This window comes from Pongo abelii, chromosome 5 (assembly GCF_028885655.2).
Source record: "Pongo abelii isolate AG06213 chromosome 5, NHGRI_mPonAbe1-v2.0_pri, whole genome shotgun sequence".
In the NCBI taxonomy this organism is placed as follows: Eukaryota; Metazoa; Chordata; class Mammalia; order Primates; family Hominidae; genus Pongo; species Pongo abelii.
The window spans coordinates 160,749,820-160,766,397 of record NC_071990.2 but is presented as its reverse complement, the minus strand read 5'-3'; the positions used below and the strand labels follow the sequence as shown (position 1 = coordinate 160,766,397).

Below are 16,578 nucleotides of genomic sequence, written 5' to 3'. Positions count from 1 at the left end.
GTTTGTCTTCAGGTTGGAGACCCCCTTACTGCTTCCCCTGGCAGGAGCTGCATGCCTAGTGGCCACGCTCCCCAACCCCGAGGAGCAGGGGCCGCCTTGGGAGGGCATCACTAAAAGATTTTCTTAGGAGACACCAAATAAGGCACATATTTGAGAAGGGGACCACACACATTCAAAATAACAAATACTTTTCTTTTTTAAAATTTACACAGGGAGGTAAAAGCCCTGGATAATTTTTTTCATATGACAAATGAAAAAAAGTGCTCAGTAAAAAAAACCAAAGTCAACTACAGTAAATATATCTTTAAAAGGCATTTTAAAAGCATGGGGCAAACTAAACATTTTTCCACCATTTCTACTTTTTTGGTTCAGATTTTTACAAATGCCGCACATGAATTTTGTAGACTGCTAACAAAGAACCTCAGCTTTCATAGTTTTCTCTTTGTTTCTTCAAAAAAAACCTACCAAATCATACTGTAGTTAACTGATGTTCAGGGTTGCTGACATGCCTTTTTTGACATCATGTTTTCTTTGTGCAATTTTTCAGGCCAAAATATCAACAGAAAGATTCTTTAGTTTTTTTGTTTTTTTTTTTTTTTGAAACGGAGTCTCGCTCTGTTGCCAGGCTGGAGTGCAGTGGTGCGATCTGGGCTCACTGCAACCTCTGCCTCCCGGGTTCAAGTGATTCACCTGCCTCAGCCTCCTGAGTAGCTGGGACTACAGGCGTGTGTCACCATGCCCAGATCATTTTTTGTATTTTTAGTAGGGACAGCGTTTCACCATGTTGGCCAGAATGGTCTCGAACTCCAGACCTCGTGATCTGCCCGCCCTGGCCTCCCAAAGTGCTGGGATTACAGGCGTGAGCCACCGCGCCCAGCCAGATTCTTTAGTTCTTAAAGTGATAAACACAGCTAAGCTGAAGCCCTACCTGGGTCCCACAGCACTGAAAACGTAGCTAAGATGAAGCCCTGCCTGGGTCCCATAGCAGTGATAACACAGCTAAGGTGAGGCCCTGCCTGGGTCCCATAGCAGTGATAAGTGCAGCTAAACTGAAGCCCTGCCTGGGTCCCATAGCAGTTTGTGGCATCAGCCATTCAGCTTCTAATCACCTAATCTCAGGATGTCTTATTTTTAATTCTTCATCTTGATCTCAATAAGTGGAGAAGCCAGTTTAAAAAGCACATTTTGTTTGAGCCTTTCTTAGTTTTCAAGCCAGCTTTTGAAAACACAGAGTTCTTCAAACATTATTTTATGCTGAGCCTATTTTGTATTCCAACACAAAGATAAATTCATAATTGCAAATATCTGAGGGGGCAAATTTAAAATGTCTGCTTAGACTACTGCAGAAATGCAGGCATTTGTGGAGACAGCAAATTATTTTGCAAGATGCAATGATGCTTGACATTATTTCAGGGATGCCAGGGTCCCAGCAAACCTCTGAAAAGTTCCCTGGAAGGTAGCCCTTCTCCTGCCAGGAAAAAAAATAAAAATAAAAAAATGAACTTAAAGGACTGAACCGTATTTACTATAGCCGAGACTGAGTCCTTGCCTGCATCTGTGAGCCCGGGGCCTGCAGAGAGGTGAGAACGTCTCTTCCAGGCATATCTTCCCCACCCACAGACTTTCCTAGAAGTTTCTTAGAGGAGAGGCAGGCAAGGAGTTTTATTGCTAATTCGCTATAACCAAAGTCACCGCATAAAAGATTCTGCAGGTTGGGTACTTTGCAGATTAGTGAATCCAAGACCTCATTCAAAGTGAGCACCAACTCCCCAGCCCCCGGAGTCCTTTATTCTCAGTCCTCCTCTGCCTCCAGACAGTGAGGAGCATGGCTCTGGGGACATCCACACCTCCCAGAGCACACAGAACTAGGGAGTCTAAGGTGAGAACACTGGTAAGGCTTTGGTCCTTGGAGGGTGGGAAGTGAGAGGCTGGACAGGCGTGGTCGTGTCCTCCTGACAGATTCACTGACAGAAGCTGCCACTCAAGTCCACCTAAGGCGAGGCCTCCTTCCTCACCACAGGGCTAGAGAGTCCATGTGTCTAATCCCACAACATTGGTATTGACGTAAGCCCGCGGTGTGTGCAAGGAGAGGCTGTCTCTAGCTCAACCAAATTCTGCAACGATGGTCACTGTTACAGCATGACAAAGAGGTAGTCTTTCTCCATGAAACAAAACAGTCAAAGAGGCTAAGTGACAAAAAGTCTGAGTAACAAATTGCAATACCAGCAAACGTATGGTGAGATTTAAATGTTTTATTTTATCACACAATTTTAGTAGTAATTAAAGTATAGCAAATGCCTACTGTGTGCAAAATATGAGGCCAGGCACTTGTAAGAATAAATGATGAAAAAAGTAGACTCACAGTCTACTGGGTGTGGCCACTATGCAGGGCCAGGGAAGGAAGTTTAATTCAATCTAGAAAAATCTTTTCTTAGAGGAGATGAGACTTGGGCTAGATTCCGAGGGAAGGGCAGAATTCCAAAAGGCAGATGGGGTGAATGGCATTTCAGGAGGAGGGAACAATTTATCAAAGGCCTGGAGACTCAGAAGCACACTTTTAGGGGATGACAATAGCCTGTGTGGCTAAAACATAGGATAAGTGGGAGACGGGGAGGACGGATAATCAGAGAAAAGGCTGGATTGCCCTTTTTTAAAAAAAAGAAATTGTAACTTGAGCTTTCTAGAAGATCAACCTATTAATCAATCATTGGGTAGCCAGACACTAGGGTGATGGAGAAGTCCTGAAGGAAATTGTGAACTCTTTGGGAAAATAATCTTCAACGCAGGAAACTGTTGACATTAATCTCATTACAGAATGCAGGGCTCTGAATCACTGGGTGGTCCCAGGAAAAGAAAGGGAAAGTGAGTTCAAAATGAAGAGCCGGACTCTGATCCTCCAGTTGGTGTTTCCCAGGCAAGCTGGGTAAACAACGTGGGGAAAATGACTTCCATATTCTGGTTCACAACAGTCCAGACTGAAGTGGTAACTGAGCCTGAAAGTATGGGAAGGAATGATGGTGCTTCCAGTCACCCTCCAAAGCACACATGTACACAGCATAGAAGTCACAGTCCCCAGAACGGAACTCACTGTCCTTAGAGACTCACCACAAAAAAAGCAAAGCCAATTCCTTACAGAAAAATTGATTGTGACCAGGACCCAAGCGATAAAAGTCCCACTGTGAGAAGCATCTTTACAGGTGTGGGTTTCACCGGGGTTTCCTTCAGCCCAACCCAGCAAAAGCCACTGAAGTTCCTTTCCACGTTCTGAAGACTCTTACCATGCAGGACGATGCGAGCTTGCTTTTCAAAGAGATGTGTGGGAGACAAGAACATGGAAAAAAGTGAAACTGACATTTCCACCTTTTTTTCTAACTTTTGGCATGACTGCTTCCAGATTTTACACTGTATTTATAAATGTTTCTCCTAGTGTTCGGAAAACTGCAATCAAAATTACTGTGAGATTTTCAGAGTTGAGGGTGCAGCACCTGCCCTTCACAACTCTTTCTCTTTCCACAGTAGGGGCCATATGTAGGCGGGGCTACAGTCATGAAGGAGAACGTCTCCTCAGTCCCCCACCAGCACCAGCCAACAATGGCAGCTTTCCTTCAGTCACAAAATGTACCTATTCATTAGATGTTGACTGTCAAAATCTCCCAGGGACCCCAAAGGATGGCACCTCCCTCTGGGCTTTCCCACCATCAGTTAGGTCAATAAGAAGAGCCAAAACATATTTCTGCTTCAAAAAATGGAGGGGCCCTAACTTTGTTCTGTTGCCGTATTTGCTACTAACTTTTCATCCTAGATAGTTCCCTGGTTGCTTAACTAGGCATGGTACGTCCCAGAAGAAAAAGAAAAGTCCGTCGATGTAACCATTTCTGCAGGTCATCAAACCATTCATGTTATGTATTTTTAAAAGATGCTGAGGCTGGGCGCAGTGGCTCACACCTGTAATCCCGGCACTTTGGGAGGCCAAGGTGGATGGATCACCTGAGGTCAGGATTTCCAGACCAGCCTGGCCAACATGGCAAAACCCCATCTCTACTAAAAATACAAAAATTAGCCAGGCATGGTGGCGCGTGCCTGTAATTCCAACTACTCAGGAGGTTGAGACAGGAGAATCACTTGAACCTGGGAGGCAGAGGTTGCAGTGAGCCGAGATCACGCCATTGCACTCCAGCCTGGGTGACAAGAGCGAAATTCTGTCTCAAAAAAAAAAAAAAAGAAAGAAAGAACAGTAAGTACATTAAGTTTCTTACAGAAATTCAAAAAGTCCTTTCATCAGGAAAAAAAAAAGTTTAGAAAATACATACTAGCAATGAATATACATCACAATATATATTCTGTGATATATAGAACATTACAGTAATATTCTATTTTGACTATTTTATAAGGAAATGTATATATTCAGAAATTAGTTATTTAGTACCTACTATAGGCCTGGCACTAGGCTGGGCACAGCGTAAATGCCCTTTTTCAATTAAAAAAATCAGTGAGTTCACTTTGGAGGTTTATAAAGGCAGGAGAGGGATGCTGAAAGACTGGTGGCCTCTACAGCTGCCCTGGGAAATGCTGGGTGAACTCTGGCACTGTGGTGGCTTTAAGAGAGGGAGCGCCAAGCTGGAAGCCTGAAAACTAGGATCTGTCCCTAGGTCCCCACTGAGCCGCTGAGTTACAGAGCAAATTTCGACCTCTCTGTGCTTCAGTTTCCCAAAGTCTGCCCCATAATCACCTCCTTTCAGTAAAATGATGAAAGAACTGACAATATGGAAAAGTCTTAAAATTAAAGATGCTGATGATAAATGAAGCCAAGTTATTTTAAAACTTTTTATTGAAAACATAAATAGGGAAGTGTGCACATAAGCCTAGCACCACCCAGATCAAGAATGGACCATCACCAAGCCCCTGCTGGCCCCTGGAAGTCACTACCATCCCCTCTGGGAAACTGCTACTCTTGCTTCCAACAGCACAGACAACTTTTGCTAGTTTTGTGCTTTGCATTAATGGGAGCCGACAGGATATACACTTTCACTTCTGGCTTCTTTTGCTCAACGTCATATTGTGAGATCCAACCATATTGTTGGCTATAGTCATAGGCTGTTCATTGTCAGTGCTATATAACATTCATTCCCTATGTGAATGGATCACAATGTATGCATCCATTCTCGTGTCGAGGCATTTGAGTGGTTTCATATATAGCCCTTGATCTACAGAAAAGATCAGAAATTCTCTTATGCAGAAGGAATGATCCACAAATGAAATTCACCATCTCTTTCCTACTTTAAATTGGTCTGATCAAAGGAATTGTTTGTTTGTTTTCCTTGCATGTCAGAACGACAGCTGCTCTGACTGTAAATTAAGTATCAATACTTTTGACCAGGAGTTACAGAAAGGAGAAGGGGGTTACTATATTGACAACTGATTTGAGGGAGTTTTCTTCCTACTTCCAAAGGAAACTAACCTGGCTTTGGACGGTGATTGTTCCTCAAGGAAGGGACTGTCTTGGGTTTCTTTCTGGTTCTGTAACAGTGTCCTACATCCAGGGGTGCTAATCAACGTGTGGTGCTAGTGGACACAGCAGATGGCATGTGGGAGGGGAAACAGCACCCAAACAGGATGCAAAAAAAGGCACTTGAAATTACCACTTTAGAAAACAAAGTGATGTTTATGCACAGAATAACACAATTTCTTGTTCACACATCCCACCTATGACATTAATCAGAGCCTTCACCTATGGGCTGAATGTCATGTTTTCCACTCCTAGTAGTTTACAGATTTTTTACTTTGAAGTGGAAGAGACAAAAAAAAAAAAAAAAAAAGACATAGCTGCCCTAAAAGGAATGAGGAAGTGAGAGCTCTCCAGTGTCTGGCTGGCTCCGTCCGTGTGACAGCCCATGATGTTCTTTCCGGTCTCTGTAATATTCTGAATTTCCACCTGCCCGCCCCCTCGCTTATAATGCAGAGCATGTGAAGGGAGACCGGCTCAGTCTCTCTCTCTCCCAGTGGACTAGAAGGAGCAGAGTGTTATGCTGTTTCTCCCATTCTTTACAGCTAACCAGATGTAAAAGAACTCTGGCTAGAGACCCTCCAAGGGTAAGTACACTATATATTAACATGCCTAGAAATTACAAGCTGCCTCGCAAGTCACAGGTCACTCAGATCACAGGCAACAGAAAACAGCTATCCTGTGGAATATGCTCTCACTTTATAAAGTCTCAGGACAAAGAAAGCTTTGCTTCAACATGAAGGCTGCACCTTTTTGGTGTACGAATTCTGTAAATGTTATCTTTGTTTCATGTTTACTATTTTAGCACCCTGGGGATATGTTTTGTTTTTTCCTTTGTGGATTAGATGAGAAAATCCATGCAAAGCACCTACCACGATAGCTGGCATATAGTCAGCACTCCCCCAAAAAAGTTAATGTTAATTTAAAATGTTAATGTAATTGATATCCAGATTATCTCTTGATGGAACGGAATAAATTGGTAACAATGTTTAGAGTGGTAAAGATAGTTGGCTTAAATAATTTAGAAATAATTGTGTTCAGATGCTGCTCTTAACAACATACGACATCTGGTAACACAGAACTGATTTTAAATGAAAACTTGTCTATGTAATAGTTTTTTCCAAAGTAAAGGCAAGTGAAAAAATAGCAAAATAGAAAAATAAATAAATAAATAGTTTCAAACTCTGTGCTTTGGCAAAGTGGCGCTGAAAGTGGCCTACTATGTGTGTCCCTCCTAACTCCTTTCCATATGATTCGTTGTAGACACAGCCACAGCCAGACGGGAGTGAAATCCACCCCTGGACAGTCAGCCCCAATACTGATGAAGCTGAGAAGCAGCCACAATGCTGTGAGTGCCCCTCTCACATTTATTCATTCACGTTTCCTAGAGGCAAGGGCCAAGAGATATTTACCTAATTTTATTTTTTCTCTTTTAGTCAAAAACACTAAATGCCAATAATATGGAGACACTAATCGAATGTCAATCAGAGGTAAGAAAGCAATTTTTAAAACTTTTTATCTGTACTGTGAGAAGGTGGAAAACTTTCTGTTTTAATCGAATATTATTTGGGTTGAATATTAATTATCAGAGTAGTAAATTAACATCACACACGTAGTAAATTAAACACATTAATTAGGATCGTATATGATGACAATCAAGACCTTAATATTGCTTCTAGAAGCTAGAAAAAACATCAATGCACTCTACTGACTTCATTTTTAATATGAATAAAATGTTGTATGTGTGTTTTGCGGGGAAAGACTCGATAGGTTTCTTCCGTCACTATATTTAACTGAAATAAAAATGTTTTTAGGGTGATATCAAGGAACATCCCCTGTTGGTAACATGTGAGAGTGAAGACAGTATTTGCCAGCTCATTGGTGAGTTTTAAAAACATACTGATCTTTTATGTAACTGCTAACAACCAGTGTTCTTGGTTTGCAAAACCACAGCGCTTTTACTCTACTAGGAATTTTTTTGTATAAGTTGTTCTGTTAAAGACCGCAGAACATTAACCCTTAAATGGAGGTATGCTCCAACTCACTAGAGCAGGGAGTGCTGGGAGAGGAAAGAGCCTCTCCATAGAGAATCCCCAGTTCTGCCAAGCGTTTTTAATGCGGTTCAATCTCCTAGCCATGTATGTTTCGACGATTAGCATGCACACATTTGAAAAATACACAGTGTCTTTTCCATTTTCTTCCTTCTCTTATGGAGAATGCATCCAAGAGCCTATGAAGCAACTGTTGCTGATCTCAAATCCCAAAGGACCCACCATTCACTCTCAATTTTTTTCATAATGCATTTCATTGTAGTGTAACCCTGACCCAGTTCTCCTGAACCATAAAGACAGGCCACTTCTTTCTCATCATGCTTCCACTTGCCAATCTAAAATGTATAGAAACAGATGCCAATGCGTTTAGAAAATACAGCCTTTATAATTAGTAAAAAAGAGAAGGAAGGAAGGAAAAGAAAAGAAAGAAGGAAATTTTTGAGATTGCAATATCCATTGCACACACATCTTGTGGATTTCAGAAGGACAGAATATCTTGATAACGTTTTGCTGATAATTCCCAGTTGCCAGATCTAGGTTCAAGCCTTCCCGCAGCCATTCGTATTTGCCTCTGTCCTAAAGCAGCAACCTGGAAAACCCAGGTGACCAGTCACCTGGAAGGAAGAATGGTGTTAGCTCCCTCTAGTGGCTGTTGAGTGCCTGCGTGGCTGCAAAGGGTTGGAGCCAGCCCTGCTGTGCCTTCGAAAAGATACTGAGCAAGTCACTTCCTCACCTTTTAAGTTTCGTTTTCTTCGCCAGTTAAAGGAGGAAATCAAAATAATCTATTTCATATCAGAAATTTCCTCTATAGTTATTCAGGCCAGTAGGTTAAGATGGTTGTTTATGATCAGCACAGTTAGGTTTTGCTAATTTTCTGTAGCAAACAGCTGGAAAGAGTGAAAACAGGAAAGGTGGAGGCCTTGAGGAACCCTGGTGTTGCTGTTTAGGGAACTGGTTGCCCTGGTAACAGTGTGGTTGTTTATCGGTTGGTTTTTCTAGATTAAGATTCACGCCCTTTGCTTTCTCAAGTTTTCAAAATTATTTTTCTCACATCGCATACTATAGACTACATTATGTGGCCAACGATACCCATTTTCTTACCTGGATCTTTGCTTATTAACACTGTAGTCTAATTTTTCTCGTTGCCTTGTTTTCTTGGCTGTAGAAGTTAAGAAGAGAAAGAAGGTGCTGTCCTGGCCCTTTCTCATGAGAAGGCTCTCCCCTGCATCAGATTTTTCTGGGGCTTTGGAGACAGACTTGAAAGCATCGCTATTTGATCAGCCCTTGTCAATTATCTGTGGTGACAGTGACACACTCCCCAGACCCATCCAGGTAGGCGTGCATTCTCTCATAAACCTACTTCAGTTTTCAGCTGGACATGCAAAATACTTGGGAAATCTGAATGTCATTCTCCTATTAAGTTTGTAGGGACTGATCTTCCATATTTTCCACTCTTCGACATGGCCCTCCCACATACGCGTGCAGTCAGAAGAATATCTGACTGCTTCCATTCCAGAAATTGAAATTAGTTGTATTTGCCAATGAGCTCAGAGCTATGGTGCCTCCATTTCTCTGACTTCACAGAGTGAAGAATGCTGAAGATTTGTAGCTTCTGAAAACTCAAAAGGGGGAAACAGAATATAGACTTTGTGATCCGAAATCCAATGTTCATATGGAAGTATCTGAAAGGAGAGAGCTCCAAAGTGATTTTAGAAAGTGCAAAATTAGAGCTTTCACAATTTGCCTCCTCTTAGAAAAATAGCAGGGTTGAGGAAGGCCATTGATAGCAACTGGACTGAAAGCAAAATCTGACATCAATATTCCTGTTAAGACTATCTCAGTATACTAGAGAAGAAGGGTAACCCTTTCCTGTTCCTATTGCTGTTTCCTTTAGGACATTCTCACTATTCTATGCCTTAAAGGCCCTTCAACAGAAGGAATATTCAGGAGAGCAGCCAACGAGAAAGCCCGCAAGGAGCTGAAGGAGGAGCTCAACTCTGGGGATGTGGTGGATCTGGAGAGGCTCCCCGTGCACCTCCTCGCTGTGGTCTTTAAGGTGAGTTCAACACACTTGCGCCAAATAACCTGCCAAGGGCCCCTGACACGCTCGTTCTCAGGATGCAAGAAGTAGGCTCTTCTCCCCACACAGCAAGGTACACTGATCTTGGAGTTTAATTTTTTTCATTAAGCCCTTTATTTATTTAGTAAGAAACCTCTGTTTCTGTGACCTCAGATTCCAGCAGAAAGTGATGCATTCTGCTCTCCCAAAACTTTGCCAAGTACGGGCAATTTGATTGTTCCATGGCAGAATCCATACACCAAAATCCCAGTGGCCCCTCAGAACACACCCACCTGGGGATGGTGCCTCTGACTCTGCCTGATGTTAGAAAGTTGCAGAGAGGCCAAGGGTGTTGGAGAGAGGGTTCCCTGGATTCATCAAATGCAGGAATGAAGGGGCACAATCTATGATGGGCTAAGCATAGAGCACCCTGCGATGGAACGAAAACCAGGTGAAAACGAGGACATGGGACATCATACAGTACCAATAGGCCAACAGCCCGCTCTCATCCCCCAGGACTTCCTCAGAAGTATCCCCCGGAAGCTACTTTCAAGCGACCTCTTTGAGGAGTGGATGGGTGCTCTGGAGATGCAGGACGAGGAGGACAGAATCGAGGCCCTGAAACAGTAAGTCATCAAAGTCATCAGTGATTGCCAGGCCACATCGCCTCCATCTTTTGATTCTTTATGCAGCTTTCTAAATGCTTCATGATCCCTGTTCCATGAGAATTGTGATGTTTAGGGAATCCGAGTGGAATTGCTCATCCACTCCCAGAATAAAAACCAGAGGGTGCCCTGGACTTTTGAATTTTAATTTTAGCCAAATGAAATATTTCTTCAAAAAGTAGAAAGTGAACTTCAATCCTCACAAATCCCAGGAGGTAGGGAAGTCTAAAAATGTAAGATGTTCAAAAAGGTATGAGATAAAATCAGACCTGAGAACTTTAACACAGGCTCACCAGCAAAGTGTAGGAATTTGGGGTTATCTTTAAGCTACATTGACTGGTGTCATGCAAGGCAACAGTTCTCCCATAAAACATCCCTCAGGATGCAGCCAGACAGTGTGGTAGGGGTCAGTTGTTTTGTTCATAAAACTTCATAGCATATTTCATCTTCTTATAATTAACCCAAATGAAAACTGTATAATAACAAATTCCAGTGACAGTAAAAATAATAACATATGCAATGGAAAGTGTGATCTGTTAGTGACTAGAGAATTCTAAAACCCAAGCTTTGAAATGTCAGCATGGTTGTCACATCCTATGAAAGTTTATCTAAATGTTATAATTGTCCCACATGGCTAAATACTTTCAATGACATATGTATAGAATTGAAGACATTAAAATGTCTGTCCCAAAATGAAAATTCTAAGATTATCACAATGAGTTTCTACCTAGACATAAAGCATTTTTATAACAATTCCTTCTGAGAAATGAAAATAATCACCATTTCATTTTTGAAAAAGTGAGACTTTAAATTATCTAATGATAATTTCTTATCATTAGAAACAATGTTGCAATTTAAGTGCTGCCTTATTATGAATATGCCCTTAGAAACTGATTTAGTCTTCATAAAGATTTCTCAGAATGTTGTAAAAATGTGTCATCTTCATTTGGTAATTATAGTTTTGCTTCTGTCTTTGTTTTAAGGCAAGAAAACCAGTCTAGCCGTGTTAGAAACAGAAAGAAATTCTACATGGCTAAATGATTACTTAACAAAACTATTTCCTAAACATAAAGGCAAACTATGGTGTTTAATGCAGATTGGCTTCATAATTTAAGCTCTGTATAAATAATAAAGGGCTGTGTTATTGGTGCCCCAATTACAAAGGCCAGTTTCTTAGCTCCTCAAGACCTTGTGGTTAACCAGTCTCACTCTGTGTCAGTTGCCACTGGAAGCGTCTGAATGAGCATTTCACAATATTACTTGTGAAAATGCACCTTCCTCATTTTAAAGGAAGTCTGGTTTTGGCAGAAACTCTCAGCTTGCTACACTGAAGACCATTAGCCTTTTTGAAAACTAACATCCCTTCACTTTATTCCAGGGTTGCAGATAAGCTCCCCCGGCCCAACCTCCTGCTACTCAAGCACTTGGTCTATGTGCTGCACCTCATTAGCAAGAACTCTGAGGTGAACAGGATGGACTCCAGCAATCTGGCCATCTGCATTGGACCCAACATGCTCACCCTGGAGAATGACCAGAGTCTGTCATTTGAAGCCCAGAAGGACCTGAACAACAAGGTTTGTTCTGCTTACTGATGAGAAATCTCCAACTTATGATCTCACCATCTGTTTGCCAAGTCCAGGCAATAAAATGCTTCTGAATGTCTCCAACTGACTCCGAATCACAGTGAAAATATAAAATGCAAAATGCTTTTGTCATAGTTCCACTCTCTCAGATACATGTATCTAATGAAACTGAATAAATCTGTGTTTTCGGTCATCTGTGAGACAGACGAGTACTGCGAGTGTTTACATCACTCTCTCCCAATATAAAAAAGCCCTTTTGTTTTTGTGTTTTGTACATCACAGTCTATCAGTCTATCAATCTGGGAAACTACTTACTTAAATGAAAATTTTATTAATACTTTAAATTTTTTTAAGTTCTTAAATTTAAAATGCACGTCTCAAAACACCAAGGAGTATCTAACTTTAATGTATATGACTGTTGGCACGGTGGCTCACGTCTGAAATCTCAGCACTTTGGGAGGCCAAGGCAGGCGAATTGCCTGAGCTCAGGAGTTTGAGACCAGCCTGGGCAACATGACAAAACCCCGTCTCCACTAAAAATAGAAAAAATTAGCCAGGCGTGGTGGCGGGCGCCCGTAATCCCAGCTACTCGGAAGCCTGAGGCAGGAGAATCGCTTGAGCCCGGGAGGCAGAGGTTGCACTGAGCTGAGATCGGGCTACTGCGCTCCAGCCTGGTGACAGAGTGAGAGCCTGTCTCAAAAAAAAAGTATCTGATTGTTACCAAATTTCTGTATGCTCTTCTCAGACACATAAAGATCTCAGATTCTCATTTTGGCACCTGACTCCAGTGTCCCCATTCTTCCTCACCTCCCCAAAAAAAAAAAAAAAAAAAAAAGTCTTCAAGCTGACAAATTGCTTACTTTTCCTCACAGGTGAAGACATTGGTGGAATTCCTCATTGATAACTGCTTTGAAATATTTGGGGAGAACATTCCACTGCATTCCAGTATCACTTCTGATGACTCCCTGGAGCACACTGACGGTTCAGGTATGGAATGTGCTATCATTTGATTACGATTGTAGGGAAAAGTTCATGCCAGTCTGCCAGTCATGTAAAGCATCTCTGATATTTGAGGCAGAAGTTACCTTCACAAATCACCGAGTCAGACTAGACTCCAGTCCATTAGGAAGTCATTAAACATGAAAACCCTGCTCTGGGCTTTTCCTGCAGCGCCTCCTCAGACCACAGATAGCCTTTCCCCCTTCCCAGTGTACATCGCAAATCACTGCTGATTTCACTAAGCTATCTTTAGCTCTAGAGTTGGAGTGAGAAACTTTTGTTTCCACTTCATGGGATATGACTCCGTCACAATGAAAATGGGTCCAGTAAAAGGAGCAGTTTTAAGAATTAAGGTCAATACATTTTCAGTGAAATGCTGTTCTCTCTTTTCTTATTCTCCCCTCTCTTTCTCTCCTTCCTCCCTCCTTTACTCATTTCCTTTCCCTATTTTTCTTCTGATGTCAAAATAAATTCAGAAAGAAACAAACTTTTCATGTGATATATTTCTTGTCATATCAAGCCCCTAAGTAGTTCTGCTAATAAATCACCTAGTGCCCTGATTGGTAGGAGCAGGGCAAACTGTAGCAACGTTCATTTCTAAAAGAACCTGAATGGCCATGCATGGTGGCTCACACCTGTAATCCTAGCACTTTGGGAGGCCAAGGCAGGCAGATCACCTGAGATCAGGAGTTCGAAACCAGCCTAGCCAACATGGTGAAACCCTGTCTCTACTAAAAATAGAAAAAAAAGCCAGGCATGGTGGCAGGCGCCTGTAGTCCCAGCTACTAAGGAGGCTGAGGCAGGAGAATCGCTTGAACTCGGGAGGCAGAGGTTGCAGTGAGCCAAGATCACATCACTGCACTCCAGCCTGGGCGACAAAGCGAGACTCCATCTCAAAAATATAAAATAAAAATATAAATGAATAAATAAATAAATAAATAAACCCAAACAAATGTTCAACTGCTGCTTGACTTCCCCCAGATGTGTCGACCCTGCAGAATGACTCAGCCTACGACAGCAACGACCCTGATGTGGAATCCAACAGCAGCAGTGGCATCAGCTCTCCCAGCAGGCAGCCCCAGGTGCCCACGGCCACAGCTGCTGGCTTGGATAGCGAGGGCCCACAGGATGCCCAAGAGGTCAGCCCAGAGCCCATTGTGAGCACCGTGGCCAGGCTGAAAAGCTCCCTCGCACAGCCAGATAGGAGGTACTCAGAGCCCAGCATGCCGTCCTCCCAGGAGTGCCTCGAGAGCCGGGTGACAAACCAAACACTAACAAAGAGTGAAGGGGACTTCCCCGTGCCCCGGGTAGGCTCTCATTTGGAAAGTGAGGAGGCTGAAGACCCATTTCCAGAGGAGGTCTTCCCTGCAGTGCAAGGCAAAACCAAGAGGCCGGTGGACCTGAAGATCAAGAACCTGGCCCCGGGTTCGGTGCTCCCGCGGGCACTGGTTCTCAAAGCGTTCTCCAGCAGCTCGCTGGACGCGTCCTCTGACAGCTCGCCCGTGGCTTCTCCTTCCAGTCCCAAAAGAAATTTCTTCAGCAGACATCAGTCTTTCACCACAAAGACGGAAAAAGGCAAGCCCAGCCGAGAAATTAAAAAGCACTCCATGTCTTTCTCCTTTGCCCCTCACAAAAAAGTGCTGACCAAAAACCTCAGCGCAGGCTCTGGGAAATCGCAAGACTTTACCAGGGACCACGTCCCGAGGGGTGTTAGAAAGGAAAGCCAGCTTGCCGGCCGAATCGTGCAGGAAAATGGGTCTGAAACCCACAACCAAACAGCCCGCGGCTTCTGCCTGAGACCCCACGCCCTCTCGGTGGATGATGTGTTCCAAGGAGCTGACTGGGAGAGGCCTGGAAGCCCACCCTCTTATGAAGAGGCCATGCAGGGCCCGGCAGCCAGACTAGCGGCCTACGGGAGCCAGACCGTGGGGAGCATGACCGTGGGGAGCATGAGGGCGAGGATGCTGCAGGCGGACTGCCTCCTACCCCCTCTTCCACCTGCTCACCACGTAGAGGACTCAAGACACAGGGGCAGCAAAGAGCCACTCCCTGGCCACGGACTCTCTCCCCTGCCTGAGCGATGGAAACAGAGCAGAACTGTCCACACTTCTGGGGACTCTCTGGGGCACGTGTCTGGCCCAGGGAGACCTGAGCTCCCCCCGCTGAGGACCGTCTCCGAGTCCGTGCAGAGGAGTAAGCGGGACTGTCTCGTGCGACGATGTAGCCAGCCGGTCTTTGAGGCTGACCAATTCCAATATGCCAAAGAATCGTATATTTAGGAGGGAGGCCATACGCCATGCCATAGCTTGTGCTAGCTGTAAATATGAGACTTGTAAAGAACTGCCTGTAGATTGTTTTTAAAAGGTCTTGAATAAGCTCCTTTAGAAAGTTGTGGAAAGCCCTCCTCAGTGAGGATAGCTACACCGTGGCCACGGCGCATCAGATGGTCTGTGTACCTGGATTTGTGCAATATGTAAAAATGTATCAAATGTATTATAGATAAGGTGTTAGGTGCGAAGAATGTCTAATGATCCCTGCACACGTTTGTGAACTTGCAGTGAGGTACACTGCTGTTCCTTGCTTCCTGGGGCACTTTTCTCTTGGTTAGTGTTTAAAAATTATCTTTGCTTTTTTAATGTGGCCTCAAATGTCATGCCAATTTTCACATTTTCCACAAACTCCATTTAGGGAGAAATGTTTAAATCTCTGGTATAAGTTTACTCCATACCAGAGTAAACTATATATTACTCTATATAAGCAGCCTTGCAATAACTAATCACCACCATAGAAGAAAGAAACAGACTGCAAGGAACAGAGTTGAGTGTCTGGAGTCATCAAAGGCATTAAAAACTCCAGTAAAAGCAGGGGCCATAGCAAAAATCATGAAAAACACTTCAACATGTCCTTTCAATCATCCAATTAAATTTGGGTAGATTAATGAAAATGTATTACATCAATATTAACTCATCTATAGCACTTTGAGTTTCTTTGTAGTTCATGATATCCTATCCTATAATGTGGAGGTAAATGATTTTATATGCATTGGGGGTCATATATAAAACTTCGATGTAATTTCACTACAATAAATTGCCTTCCTTATTTGAAAGTAAAAACGTTCATTTTTTATTGACATGTTAACCCCTTTCCCTCAATTAATAGAAATCCACTAAGAAAATCATTCACATATTGGTTCACTCAACAAGCATTTATTGAATATATTCTAGACTAATTCACTATTCTAGACTAATAGCAAGACCGGGGATCTTGTTTAGGAAGAAGCAGTCCCTGTTCTCCAGAATTTGCAAAACCATAAAAAAAGCACTTACTTTAAACCATTTTTTTTTTCAGCAAGCAGTCATTCTGCCAGAAAAATTTAGTACACAAATACAGGATAATGTAACAAATGTAAAATTTCTCATTTCTAGTGAATTAAACTTTCCAGTAATTTTACATCTCATCTCATTCTTATGATGCTCAATTTGCTTAATTATTGGCAAACATAATGGTAAAATGTTTGTACTGTATTAGAACTTTACTGCTCAATTATTAAGATATTTATCCAGTATCTTAGAGATGCTCGACTTCAATTTTCCTTATTTTATCTTTTTAAAATAAAATATCATGCATGCTTCTGATTTGTTATAGAAATATTTTCTGTTGGGTCTTTTCAGAGATGATTTATCAATAATGTGCAAAGTTAATAATGTTGTAAAATAGA

At 42.6% G+C, this 16,578-nt stretch overlaps 1 protein-coding gene and 1 long non-coding RNA gene across 3 annotated transcripts; one reads left to right on the top strand and one right to left on the bottom strand.

Moving 5' to 3' along the window:
• The first annotated feature begins 4,118 nt into the window (after positions 1 to 4,118).
• On the top strand, positions 4,119 to 16,510 carry TAGAP (T cell activation RhoGTPase activating protein). Of its 2 annotated transcripts, XM_063725076.1 has the most exons (10): positions 4,119 to 6,090; positions 6,767 to 6,851; positions 6,940 to 6,993; positions 7,318 to 7,384; positions 8,720 to 8,886; positions 9,449 to 9,610; positions 10,130 to 10,239; positions 11,657 to 11,852; positions 12,734 to 12,848; positions 13,842 to 16,510. In XM_063725076.1, exons 2-10 carry the CDS (start codon positions 6,825 to 6,827, stop codon positions 15,137 to 15,139), a joined length of 2,196 nt encoding a protein of 731 aa, XP_063581146.1. In that variant the 5' UTR covers positions 4,119 to 6,090; positions 6,767 to 6,824; the 3' UTR covers positions 15,140 to 16,510. The 2 variants fall into 2 exon arrangements, with proteins under 2 accessions (XP_063581146.1, XP_002817578.3); XM_002817532.5 differs by lacking the exon at positions 4,119 to 6,090 and having other exon boundaries at positions 6,546 to 6,851; positions 13,842 to 15,973.
• LOC134761580 (uncharacterized) lies at positions 7,920 to 8,725 on the bottom strand. The gene is made up of 2 exons (XR_010140393.1): positions 8,288 to 8,725; positions 7,920 to 8,168 (listed from the first exon to the last, which is right to left on the bottom strand). It is a non-coding gene; the product is annotated as an uncharacterized LOC134761580 (long non-coding RNA).
• Positions 16,511 to 16,578: the final 68 nt, after the last annotated feature.

Bases quoted from the DNA above. Each gene is read 5' to 3' on its own strand.
- TAGAP (XM_002817532.5), top strand. From the start codon at position 6,753: ATGATTCGTTGTAGACACAGCCACAGCCAGACGGGAGTGAAATCCACC. The intron at 6,994-7,317 runs GTAAGAAAGCAA...AAATGTTTTTAG, and splicing joins TAATCGAATGTCAATCAGAG to GGTGATATCAAGGAACATCC. The intron at 10,240-11,656 runs GTAAGTCATCAA...ACTTTATTCCAG, and splicing joins AGAATCGAGGCCCTGAAACA to GGTTGCAGATAAGCTCCCCC.